At 41.4% G+C, this 12,920-nt stretch overlaps 1 protein-coding gene across 7 annotated transcripts in view; it reads left to right on the top strand.

The window, feature by feature from the left end:
* FAT3 (FAT atypical cadherin 3) overlaps positions 1-12,920 on the top strand; it is a 532,268-nt gene that overhangs the window by 402,605 nt on the left and 116,743 nt on the right. For all 7 annotated transcript variants that reach the window (XM_067568394.1, XM_067568392.1, XM_067568383.1 and 4 more), the window contains exon 7: positions 3,601-3,740. In XM_067568394.1, coding sequence (XP_067424495.1) covers positions 3,601-3,740 — 140 coding nt within the window. The remainder of the gene's footprint in view (positions 1-3,600; positions 3,741-12,920) is intronic.

Here is a 12,920-nt window from a genome sequence, read left to right as displayed (position 1 = left end):
TCATCCTGAGTGGTTTACCTTAATAGAATTGAAAGTTGAGGAAAATGCCATCATTGCTTGTCTCTTTTCATCCTAAATTCCTCTTCTTGAAGGCTTCTAAATAGTCTGTAGCTGTGTATGAAACTCTGCATCGCCGAAGCTTACACAGCTGCAAATAACATACATGCAGAGGAGACTGGAGCCCTTTAAGTACATTCCACTTCAGCAACATGGAGAACCACCGCAAAGGGAATCTATAAAGCTGCCACCTCCTTAGCCATCCTTTGGAAGGAACATGTTCCAAGTTCTGGTCACAAAATAGTTTAATTCCACTAATTTTTAGGGAAGGCAAGAGATCTATTTGTTTTTGTTTTACTTTCTCTTTCCTTCCCTGGCATTGTTTCTGCATCGCTTTCTACAACCCAGAAGTCTCAGACTGGGGAGAGTCAGGTTCCAGAAGCAAAAACTTGTTATTATTTCGTTTCTGGGAAACACCTGAGGAAAATTCCTTGGGATGCTTCTGTCATTGCTTCTTTGGAGTCCATGTATGTAGTCAATACATTTGTACAACCTGTTACAATTAGGAATTTATGGCTAATTTGCTAGTAAGGCTTCAACATTTCAATACACTTTTGGAAACAGTCACCTGCTGAGGGATTGTTTGCGGTATGTCCAAGCCCTGGAACTCTCATAGATGAGTCTGTCTTGCCTCTGGCATATGCTAGAAGAGAGGCACAACCCAGATGTCTCAGTCTGAGTGAGAGGTCGTTCCCATAAATGAAATAATCAAGGGACAAATTCTCCACTGTCTACAACTGATGATAAATACCCATAAATCTGGCCCTCAGTTCCAATAGAGATTGGTCTGCAGGCAAACCTCAGACCAAAATGCAGACCCAGTTCTTTGACCCAGCCTTTCCTCAGTAACACTATTTAATACAAAACTAAACCATGTAGAATAAACAAAGCCCAGCCCCTGCTGATTGGTGGGAGGGACAGGAGAAAGAGAGAGAGAAATATATCTTAATCACAATGCAATTTTGGAAGGCCACAAGAGAGGCTACACTATTAATCCAATTGAATTAAGTTTATTAATTTTAGGAAAGGGATTACAGGGTTAGTCAAAGTTGTCTGTGACTAATAGAGCAAAGAGTGATGGATATTATTTGGGGCACTGTGCTGAACAATCTGCATTGTCTTCATCCTAAACGCTACCCTTAGCAAGCAGAGAAAGGGCATTTAAAAACTTGTGTTGTTAATCTCTCAGTTTTAACTTCTTGTAAATTTTAAAAGCAGTTTTCCGGGAAGTGTGTGCTGATAGCATATGATTTTTGATTGCTCATTAAGATGGTTATTAAGCATTTTGAATTAAAGTCTTTCATTTTATTTCTCATGGTTATCAGTGTGAAACATTCCCTTTGAAAAGTGCAGACTATCCCAAGGCTAGCTTCATTTCAGCACAGGTTTTCTTGCAACAATCTACCGACTCTCTTCTTCAAAAGATTTTTTTTTCCCAGAGTTGATTTTTTTTAATGCAGATTTCCCAAGTAAATCAATTAAAAACATTAATTGGGAGATGACCTCTCTCTTTTTTTAAGTTAACTTAAAAATACCCCCAAACATATGATCTTCTAGCACTTTTCAAATAACTTGGCATCTCCATCACTTTAAGGAAAGGTCAAGGACAAGTATGCTTTCACTAGCAATTAAAAAGTGTTCAGTATATATAACAGCTGTGAACAGTAAGTTGTTTAGGTATGCAAAACGGGGATGGGGAATAAAAGTGCTTTTCTTCATTGCAAATCACAGCAGATCACGTTGCAGTGTTTTAATAGAGGACCACATGGCGTCTGATAGGCTCAGTTCTCTGGTGGGGCAGTACAGGAGACAGGTTCCTCGGATCTCCCCAGTATGCAGAGGGAGTTCAATAACTGAGGATGGGGCAGCAAACCCCCATGCTGTGTATCTGGCTGTTGCAGGTCAGAGTGAGGCCCTGGCTGCTCCCCTCCCCCTCCTTTTTGGAATAGTTTGTGCATCAGGGTGTGAGGGGAAGGAGTAGTTCATGTGTTTTAAGGAATTCAGGGGTGAGGATATTGTCAGGCTCTGCCTTGTGCAAGGTGGAGTGAAGGCAGTTTGTGCCATGCTCTACCACCCTGTGCACCTGCAGCCTGTCCCTAAATTTGTAAATTCATTGAATTCCTAAAATATTTCTCCAGTTGTTAAGTACATGCCTATTTTATGAAAGGTAATTTTAGTCACTGATCAGCATAATAAGATGCAAGAAGTGCTGACCAACTAAGCCCCCCACCCCCGAATATAAAAAGTGGTAAAGGTTTCATCATAATATAGCAGCCTTCAAATAAAATTACTGGGCAAGAACAGAATTAATGGAATGAAACCTCTTAACTAGAGACCTGATTACAAGCAGGGCTGAGCATCTCCGGACACATTTTAAACACCCATTGAAATCAAAGGGAATTAAAGGCAACTCCACGCCTCACAGGATTGGACCCTTAGAAAATATAGCTCCTGGAATGGTACTGATATTTAATTAAAATAGCTTAAGAGTTTTTTCCCAGCCCAGTTGTATTCCTCCTCCTCCCTCTCCCCATACTCCAGAAAATCTCAGAGTTGGAATTATAATAAGTAGAACCCTGCATGGATACAAAATTTGTAGCCACATCCTATCCGCGAACATAATCCGCAGATATAAAGTGGATATCTTTGCAGATTTGCAGGGCTCTTATAATAAACTCCTCTTTATAGCTGAGTAGGGAAGCACAACAGCAATTAGTGCAATCATGCTTCTTAGCACAGTGAGCAGTTCTAACTTATGAACTGTAGCTGGGGTAGAATATTGTTGGTAACTCTTTAATCTTTGGTTGTTTATGGCTTCCCTGTATTCTTTTTTTTTTTAATTTATTTTTCTTTATGAGCTGCTGGAATATTTTTTTGCTCTGCTTTAGGTAGTTTGGTTTGTCAGGGCAATTGTGTATTAATTTTGGAACAACTCGGGTTTAAAATGCAGAAAGAAGTTCCAGAAGTTTGGTTTGGTTTTTATGGTGTCTTCCCTGTCAAATCTGCTTGTTTCTTTCTGAGAGACAGATACTATTTGACTTCTCCGGACAAATATTTACATGTCCTTGAAATTAGCATTACGTTTCTCTATTTGCATATTTCTTCAAATTTGTAATAAGCCCATACTCATTTTAAAAGATCAGTCTAGTCCTTGCACCCATTGGCATAAAATTTGCAGAATCGAACCCCCTTAAAATGAATTTCTTAAACCAAAAGTTCTGCTTGTTCATTATAGGAATTACAAGGCACATCTCTTGTGGGTTTATGACCCTTTAAATCTTTTAATAGACTCAACTAATTATGCTTCACTTAAATATATTATTGAAGAATTTGTTTTTAGTGCATTTTTTAACCTCTGTTTTACAGTATACAAAACAGTGCTTTGAAATATAAATTAGTTTAGAACAACTAAAATGCACTGGGTATGCGTAAAGAAGGCCCTAAACATGGTTGTCAATAAACAGATACATCCACCCCTAGGTACATTTTCAATGGAAAGTTTCCAGAGATAGTTAATTGAATTGTGTTTTTGTGGATGATTAGGAGGGAATTTCGATAGTTCTTTCGACGCAGAGAAGGGCGTGGGCACTATTGTCATTGCAAAGCCCTTGGATGCAGAGCAGAGGTCAATATATAACATGACTGTGGAGGTCACCGATGGAACAAATGTTGCAACCACCCAGGTACAATATCACATTCTTTGTGTGCAAGGTTTTCATTTGTTTGTGGAATTTGTGCAATTTTATGGAATAACTATGCCATCCAAATTAAACAAACATCCTATAGGGGGCCTAGTTAAATAATCTGGCATTTGGTGAATATTTGAAGCATGTTTCCACTTGCTTTGAAGAAATTTGAATGTTTTATACTTAGAAAAGTGGCATTTCTTCTTCTAGTCTTCATGTTCATGTTGAACCAAGATGCTGTCCCAGGACTGAGGGATTCCATATCAGAGGGGAGCTAGGCGAAGATGTTGACAGCACAGATTTGTATCATACAGCAATGATCCAGAGTACTTCATATTGCAATAGTGATTCTGCAGTTCTTGTGGCTATTACTATACATTTTCTTTTCTTTTTTTTTACTTTTTCTTTTCAAGTTCGTACCTCTCAACCTGCCAAGGCCTGAATGTGGAACATAATGTGTGACAAAGACCCAAAATGAGGGACATGTACAAATTATTCAGGCAGGAAGCTTAGTGCTGTGGGATTCCTTCCTTTACTGACAATGACTGTCTAAGCTCAGTTCTACATTTCTTTATTTCTAATGTCAGTAATTTGCAACCATAAAAGTAAGAGGATGAATCTGTGCATAACATAGATAACTTTGAGGGACATCTCTCCTTTTAGTCCCAAAGTGAGGTACAGTTTAGAGGTATGGAGTTGTTAAAGCCTTGACTCCGAACTCAGAATAATAGCACAAGAATAAAGTGTGTGTGATTCCTGGACCTTATACTGCTAGGGTGAAATTTACATTAGTGGAAATAGCCTCTACAGGGTCTCTCAGGTTAAAGGTGACCTGCAGAAGAAATGAAAAAATTAGGTTTGTAATGTTATTTCCTTCTTTATAATGCAAGAAGACAGCATGACAGATTTATTTTCTGCTAGTTTACCTTACCGTTATCAGAAATGTCTGATTTTGCTTGGATGACTCATATATAGTTTGGGAGTAGTCTCAGCCTTTTTTTGAAAAAGTGATCAGTGTCTCAAAACTTCAAGAATTATGAGCTGTTTAGCCCTCACCATTTACAGTACTTCCAGTTTGTACTTTTTGATTTATCTCCAGCGCCTTCAGTGACAGTTAAACAGAAGCATTTGATACAAATTTCTAGCGAGCAAATTGAATTGTGTACATATATTGGCCAGTTCCTTACCCCAATTCTAAATATAACCATAATCTCCATGGACCAGACATGTCCCGTTACATACACAATGCAATCACTTTCACAGCCTCTGTGATTTGATTTACATATCAAATAGTATGTTATTAAAATGCTTGATAAATAGATAAAAAGATACAACCAAAACAGCTGCCCACAATGAAGATTGTACTTCATAGTGGTTTCTGCCTAAACCCAGGTTTAATGGAGAGGACGTATGGTCCAGTGGTTAGAGCACTGGTCCAGGTAAGCTCCTTGGGCCAAATACTTTCTTTTTTGTTCTGTTTGTACAGTGCCTAGTATAGCATGGTCCTGGTCTGCGACTGGTGCTACAGTAAAACAAATCATGAAATAGTAGTAATAAATAGTAGGCTGTGGGTGGCTTGGCTCAAGTCCCTGCTCTGCTACAGGCTTCCAGTGTAACCTTGGGAATGTCACTTATCTTCTCTGTGCCTCAGTTTTCCATTTGAAAATCAGGGAGAGTAGGACTTCCCTAAATCACCAGGGAGTTGTGAGGATAAATACATTAAACATTGTGAGGCGCTCAGATACTATGGTAACAGGGGCTATATAAGATACAGCAATAACTGTCATTTCTTGTGTTATATGTAATCAACATGTTAACTAGTTTTTTTCTGAAAGTTATGTTTTCACGTGTAATAACAGGAATTAAAATAGTAATGATTTTTTTCTCTTAGAGTGTGTGTAGTAATCTTACAGATGAGAATGTATAATATGGGAAATACTGAATAGGGTCCCTACATTCTATAATTCACTTATATAAATTTGTGTGAGTATTTTTCTCATATTAAAAAGTTTGAGTTTTCAAACTTAAAATCATGAAAAGAGCTTAGCCATGTTACTCACCTTTGTTTATTTTAAAAAATAAAGCCCACATGTTAAGTTACAAATATCTCATATCAAGTATTAATAATAGAATCTGCTGAGAGTTCTCAGAAGTCTTATTTTAAGTGCCAGCACATTACACTGTAGGCATAGATCAGCTTTAATACTTGCAAAAAGATTTTCTGGAAGAAGTGTGGGGGGGAAATGCATCTATAAAGCCATTTGCTTCACTGAAAAAAAATAAAAGAAGCCCCCCCCATTCCCCCTCCAACATGCTTTGGTTTGCTACAAAATAGGTGATGTTCACCATCCTTAATGGAATCATATTTCCTTTTATTACACAGCACTTGTTCTTCCTTTATCTCTTTCTGGCATTTGGTGCATTATTACACAGTCGGAAGTGGAGAAAGACATTGTAAAAATGCCAAAGATTTTTGGTTCAGTAATATAATCAATGATGAAGACCCATATAACAGCTTTAGTTTCTTCAATAGTATTACTGTGCATTTATTAAATTCTGATAAACGAATATGACTTCTTTCATCCCATGGCCCTGCACACTGTATGTTACTGTGTAGTATGAGGAACAAAACCATTATGATTTAAAATTCACATGTTTTGTGTTCTAGATTAGTTTTGGTAGAGGCAAAAGAAAGAACTTAAGAAACACAAGAAGATCTTAAAGCTTTCCACATAAATTAAAGGATGTTTGCAGAGGGGAAATGATGTCAAGTTACAGAGATCCATGCAAACTTGTGAGTGAGACATTGCTCATGTTAATGTACTGCTCAAAAGACACTACTTGTGTTAATGTACTGTTCCCACTTACCATATTGCACTTTCAACAAGGCTGCAACCATCACATATTATGCCAGTAAACATATATTTTAATGCAGTCTTGCTATGATCCGAGCAACATGGCAGCGATAGTCGTGAGGCAGGAATATTGATTTACTTGATATATTATTGGAGTGAGAGTATGAAGGTACCTATTATGTTGATTAACTTCTGGGAAGGCTAGACCAGGAACAAGCCAGAGAGGGTTTTTGTTTTTTTCTCCAGTTAATTCATCATTGCTGAAGTCAGTGTGATAATTTATAAAAGTCTGAAGCTGTACACCATCTCTGAGCTCATGAGAAATGGGTTTCTTGCAGGTATCACCTGGTCGTTAGTTCTTGGGAGACTTCTTCTGTTTCCAACCTTGAAACTATGAAGCTCTGACCCCTGTACTCTTTCTTTAACCATAGGCCATAGATTTAATCTTGATGATAGAGAGTATATTGCCCTCAATTGAATGAGGAAGGGCTTCTGCTGGCAAGGAATCAATTTGGTGCCCTTTTTCCTAACTTCCTCCCCAGTATTGACCAACCCTGATGAAATGAGGTGAGGAATAGAGCTGGCCAGAAAATAGAAATCCATCCCCATGAAAAACTTGGCATTTTTTAAATAAATGTCACAAATCGGGACAAAACATCAAGAAGGGGTTTCAGGAAAAATTCCATTTTGGGAGAACTAAAATAATAATTTTCAGGTTCCTGACTGCCCACCTGGAATTGTCTTGTCAATTTCACAAAATCCTTCCAGCTCAGATGCTAGAGAAGCAGAGAAACTGAGTGCTCAGCCTCCCCCGCCTCCTCTGCAGTACAGGGAGATGAAGCGGTAGAGAGCCAGCTCACTCAGCCTCCCCTCCAAATGTAGGAACTGGAGAGGCACAGAGCCTCTGGGGAGAAGACAGAGTCAGTACACTTCCCTTCAGGAAAGCTTTTGTCAGTTTCACTAGCAGAAGGTCTAACTGACAAGAGCCTTCCAGACAGGTAACCAGAAAGCCTCATTTCGATTTTCCCAATGAAAAATCAAAAATTTTCAGCTAAACTGCAGTTTTTTTTAAAGAAAATTTCAATTTTGCAGAAAGGGTCAGAAAAATCACTTAGCTGAAAAAAAAAATTCGATCAACTCTGGTCAGGATCCACACTTGCCACTAGCCCGATATTTAGGGTAGCAAATCCATTTCTAGATCTGCCCTAAAACCCTAATGTCTGTGAGTGTTTAAGGGGCAGTTTCTGTTTCTTTGGAACTCTTATGAAGTTGTTAGAACCAGCTGTTCACTCTTCTAAAACACAGGGAAAGGTACAGGGAATGCTTTCTTGGTGTCAGTGTTATCAACTCTTGTGATTTTATTTGATGTTTTTTCTTGACGCAGCAGCTCTTGAAGTCTTGCTATTACGTGAGAACATGAGAACATAAGAATGATCATTCTTGTTCGGACCACTGGTCCATCTAGCCCGGTATCCTGTCATCTGATAGTGGCCAGTGCCACATTTCAGAGGGAATGAACATAACAGGGCAATTATCAAGGTTTCGCCAGTACCAGCTTAGTACCAGGTAGTCAGAGGTTTAGTGACACCTAGAGCATAGTGTTGCTTCTCTGACTGTCTTGGCTAATAGCCATTGATGGACCTATCCTCCATGAATCTACCTAATTTTGTTTTGAACCTAGTTATAGTTTTGGCCTTCACAACATCGCCTAGCAAGAGTTCCACAGGTTGACTGTACACTGTTAAGAAGTACTACATTATGTTTGTTTTAAAACTGCTGCCTATTTATTTAATTGGATGATGTCTGCTTCTTGTGTTATGTGAAGGGATAAATAACACTTCCTTATTCCCTTTCTCCACACCATTCATGGTTCTACAGACTGAGGGGCATGCACAAAGTGGGCAAGCAGGGGCACAGGCCCCCGGGCACAGAACTCCTCCCAGGGCCGTGGGAGAGGGTGGGAGGGATAGTGAGCGCCTGCCAGGGCAGGGTGTGGTAGGGAAGAGCCAGCTCCTGCTAGGGGCAGGGCGGGGTGTGTGTTGAGGAAAAAGTGAGCTCCAGATGGGGTGGGCGGGCAGGGAAGAGCAGACTGGGGTAGCGGGGGAGGGAAATCATAGAACCATAGAAGGTTAGGTTTGGAAGGGACCTCAGGAGGTCATCTAGTCCAACCCCCTGCTCAAAGCAGGACGAACCCTAACTAAACCATCCCAGCCAGGGCTTTGTCAAGCCACACCTTAAAAACCTCTAAGGATGGAGATTCCACCACCTCCCTGGGTAACCCATTCCAGTGCTTCACAAACCTCCTAATGAAAAAGTTTTCCTAATATCAACCTAGACATCCCCCAACTTGAAAGCATTGCTCCTTGTTCTGTCATCTGCCACCATAGGCGGAGAGTTATATGGGCCCATGGTGCCCTGGCTCCACCAACATTGAGGATGCTGAGACCGGCTCCACCAATATTTCTATGGTGCTGGGGAGGCAGCCATAGAGGTGCAGAGCCCAGTGGCCCCCAGTGCCCACGGTGGCCTGGCCATTCTGCCTCTATCCCTCTCCCCTCCCCCTCCACACTCAGCGGCTTGCCAGGAGCTACTCCGGCACCGGCCCTGACCCCAAGCTCTGTGGCAGGGCAGCAGCTGCTCCCCGCTCCCAGCCCCCCTCTCACATGGGCCCAATGCCTTGGCCAGGAGCCACTCCCAGCCCCTTGCAGCATTGTATGGCAGCCAGTCCCCCCACCCCTCTCCACGTGACGTGGGCCCAGCACCTTGACCAGGGCAGGGCACCACCAAAAATTATACAACCCTGACGCCCATGGCTGCCACCACTGAGAACAGCCTAACTCTGTCCTCCCTGGAACCCGCTATCAAATCCCACCTCGATCTTCTCTTCTGAGCCCAGTTTCCTCAACCTCTCCTCATAAGTCTTGTGCTCCAGCCCCTTAATCATTTTTGTTGCCCTCCACTGGACTCTCTCTAACTTCTCCACATCCTTGTTGTAGTGGGGGGCCCAAAACTGGACACATTACTCTAAATGTGTCCTCACCAGTGCCGAATAGAGGGGAATGATCACTTCCCTCGATCTGCTGTCAATGCTCCTACTAATGCAGCCCAATATGCCATTAGCCTTCTTGGCAATAAGGACACACTGTTGACCCAATCCAGCTTCTTGTCCACTGTAACCCCCAGGTCCTTTTCTGCAGAACTGCTGCCTAGCCAGTCAGTCCCCAGTCTGCAGCTGTGCATGGGATTCTTCCATCCTAAGTGCAGGACTTGTCCTTGTTGAACCTCCTCAGATTTCTTTTGGCCCAATCCTCCAATCCTTCTAGGTCAAAGCTCTGTCTCCTATCCCTGCAGGCTCTGCAAAGCACCGCTAGCAAGCTCCATATCCTATCCCTGCCCTCCAGGATATCGACCACTTCCCCCAGCGTGGTGTCATCTGCAAACGTGCTGAGGGTGTGATCCACCCCATCCTCCAGATCATTCATGAAGATGTTGAACAAAACCGGCCCCACACCCATGGGGCACTCCACTTGATACTGGCTGCCAAGTAGACATCAAGCTGTTGATCATTACCTGTTGAACATGATGGTCTAGACAGCTTCCTATCCATCTTATAAGGAAGAGTGAACTCTGGCCTTGTAGGGAAGAGAGAGCTCCGGCTGGAGTGCGGAAGGAGAAGGGAAGAGGGAGGAAGCTCCTGCCCAGACCGAGGCGGTGGTGCGAGTGAGCTCCAGCTACGGCAGGGGAAGGGGACGAGTGAGCTCCGGCTGGGTAGAGGAGGGAAGAGCGAGTCCTGCCAGGGCCAGAGTGGGGGGAAGAGTGAGCTCCTATTGGGACCAGAAGGAGGGAGAGGGGAAGAGTGAGTTCCTGACGGGGGGGCACAGAACATGTTAATTCCTGTACACGCCCGTGTGTACACCTCTTCCATCCCCCCTTAGTAATCTTTTTTTCTAAGTGAACAGACCCAGTCTTTTTAATCTCTCCTCATATGGAAGCTGTTCCATACCTCTCATCAGTTTTGTTGCCCCTCCCTGTACCATATCCAATTCTAACATATCCTTTTTGAAATAAGGCACCAAAGTTGCACACAGTATTCAAGGTGTGGACGTACCAGGGATTTATATAGTGGCATTATGATATTTTCTGTTTTTCTGTCTGTCCTTTTTCTAATGGTTCCCAACATTCTTTTAGCTTTTTTGACATCCACTGCACTTTGAACGCATGTTTTCAGAAAAAGTAATGTGTGGAGAAAGTAAATAAGGAAGTGTTATTTACTCCTTCTCATAAACCCAGAACTAGGGGTCACCAAATGAAATTAGTAGGCAGCAGGTTTAAAACAAACAAAAGGAAGTGTTTCTTCACAAAACACACTGTCAAGCTGGGGAACTCTTTGCCAGAGGATGCTGTGAAGGCCAAGACTATAAAAGGGCTCAAAAAAGAACTAGGTAAGTTCATGGAGGATAGGTCCATCATTGGCTATTAGCCAGGATGGGCAGAGATGCAAAACCATGCTCTGAAGTGTCCCTAGCCTCTGTTTGCCAGAGGCTAGGAATGGGTGATGGGATGGATCACTTGATAATTACATGTTCTGTTCATTCCCTCTGAAGCACCTGGCATTGGCCCCTGTCGGAAGACAGGATACTGGGCTAGATGGACCATTGTGACCAGTATGGCCATTCTTATGTTCTTAACTATGCACGATGACTCCAACATCTCTTTTTCTTGAGACATAACAGCTAATTTAGATCCCCTCATTTTGTATCTATAGTTGAGATTATTTTTTCCAATGAGCATTACTTTGCACTTATCAACACTGAATTTCATCTGCCATTTTGTTGCAGAGGCACCCTTTGTAACTCTTCATAGTCAGCTTTGGAGCTAACTATCTTGAGTAATTTACTATCATCTGCAAAGTTTGCCACATCACTGTTTGCCCCCTTTTCAAATCACTTATGAATATGTTGCACAGCACAGGTCCCAGTACAGTCCCCTGGAGGACACCACTACGTATCTCTCTCCATTATGAAAACTGACCATTTATTCCTACCTTTTGTTTCCTACCTTTTAACCAGTTATTGATCGATGAGAGGATCTTCCCTCTTATCCCAGAACTGCTTGTTTTGCTTAAGAGTCTTTGCTGTGAGTCCTTATGAAAAGCTTTCTGAAAGTCCAAATACACTATATCAACTGCATCATCTTTTCCACGTGCTTATTGACATCCTCACAGAATTCTGAGAGATTGGTGAGGCATGATTTCCTTTTACAAAAGCCATTTTGAATCTTCCCCAACAAATCATGTTCCCCTATATGTCTGATAATTCTGTTCTTTACTATAGTTTCAACTATTTTGTCTGGTATTGAGTTTAGGCTTACCGGCCTGTACTTGCCAAGATCGCCTCTGAAGCCTTTGTTAAAAATTGGTGTTACATTAACTATCTTCCAGACATCTGGTACAGAATTTGATTTAAGCGATAGGTTACATACCACAGTTAGTAGTTAGGTTACATACCACAGCAGTTTCATGTTTGAATTCCTTGAGAGCTTTTGGGTGAATACCACCTGGGGACTTCTTACTGTTTACTGTATCGATTTGTTCCAAAACCTCCTCTACTGACACCTCTCAATCTAGGATAGTTCCTCAGATCTCAAAATTAATGTCACTGGTGTGGGAATCTCCCTCATATCCTCTGCAGCGAAGACCAATGCACGGAATTCATTTAGCTTCTCCATGACGGCCTTGTTTTCTTTGAGCACCTTGATCATCCAGTGGCCCCACTGATTTTTTGGCAGGCTTCCTACCTCTGATGTACTTTAAAAAAAAATTACTGTTAGTTTTCATGTCTTTTGCTAGTTGCTCTTCAAATTCTTTATTGGCTTGCCTAATTATACTTTTAACTTGATTTGCCAGAGTGTATGCTCTTTTCTATTTTCCTCAGTATGATTTGATTTCCAATATTTAAAGGATAGCTTTTTGTCCCATACCCCTCTATTACTCTGCTGTTTAGCCATAGTGGCATTTTTTTGGTTCTCTTACTGATTTTTTTTATTTGGGGTATTTAGTTGGAGCCTCCATTATGGTGTATTTAAGTAGTTTCCATGAAGCTTGCAGGCATTTCAAAAAAGCCATTTCCTTTTGGGTTTTTTCATGAAAGTTTTATTCCTCATGGTTGTAGAGAAAATGTGAACCCCGAAGTCTCAAACACTAGACATTATAGGAAAAAACCCTATATTTATTGTTTTTAAATAGATTTTTTTAAACAATAAATCTCATTATTTATAAACCAATCTCATGATTTTGGATGGCTTTGGTTCATGCCTTGTGAAC

Source organism: Emydura macquarii, unplaced genomic scaffold (assembly GCF_026122565.2).
Source record: "Emydura macquarii macquarii isolate MOO-44397 ecotype Brisbane River unplaced genomic scaffold, CSIRO-AGI_Emac_v2 contig_318, whole genome shotgun sequence".
NCBI classification, from domain to species: Eukaryota; Metazoa; Chordata; order Testudines; family Chelidae; genus Emydura; species Emydura macquarii.
The sequence above is the reverse complement of the archived record's forward strand: the minus strand, read 5'-3'. Positions and strand labels throughout refer to the sequence as shown.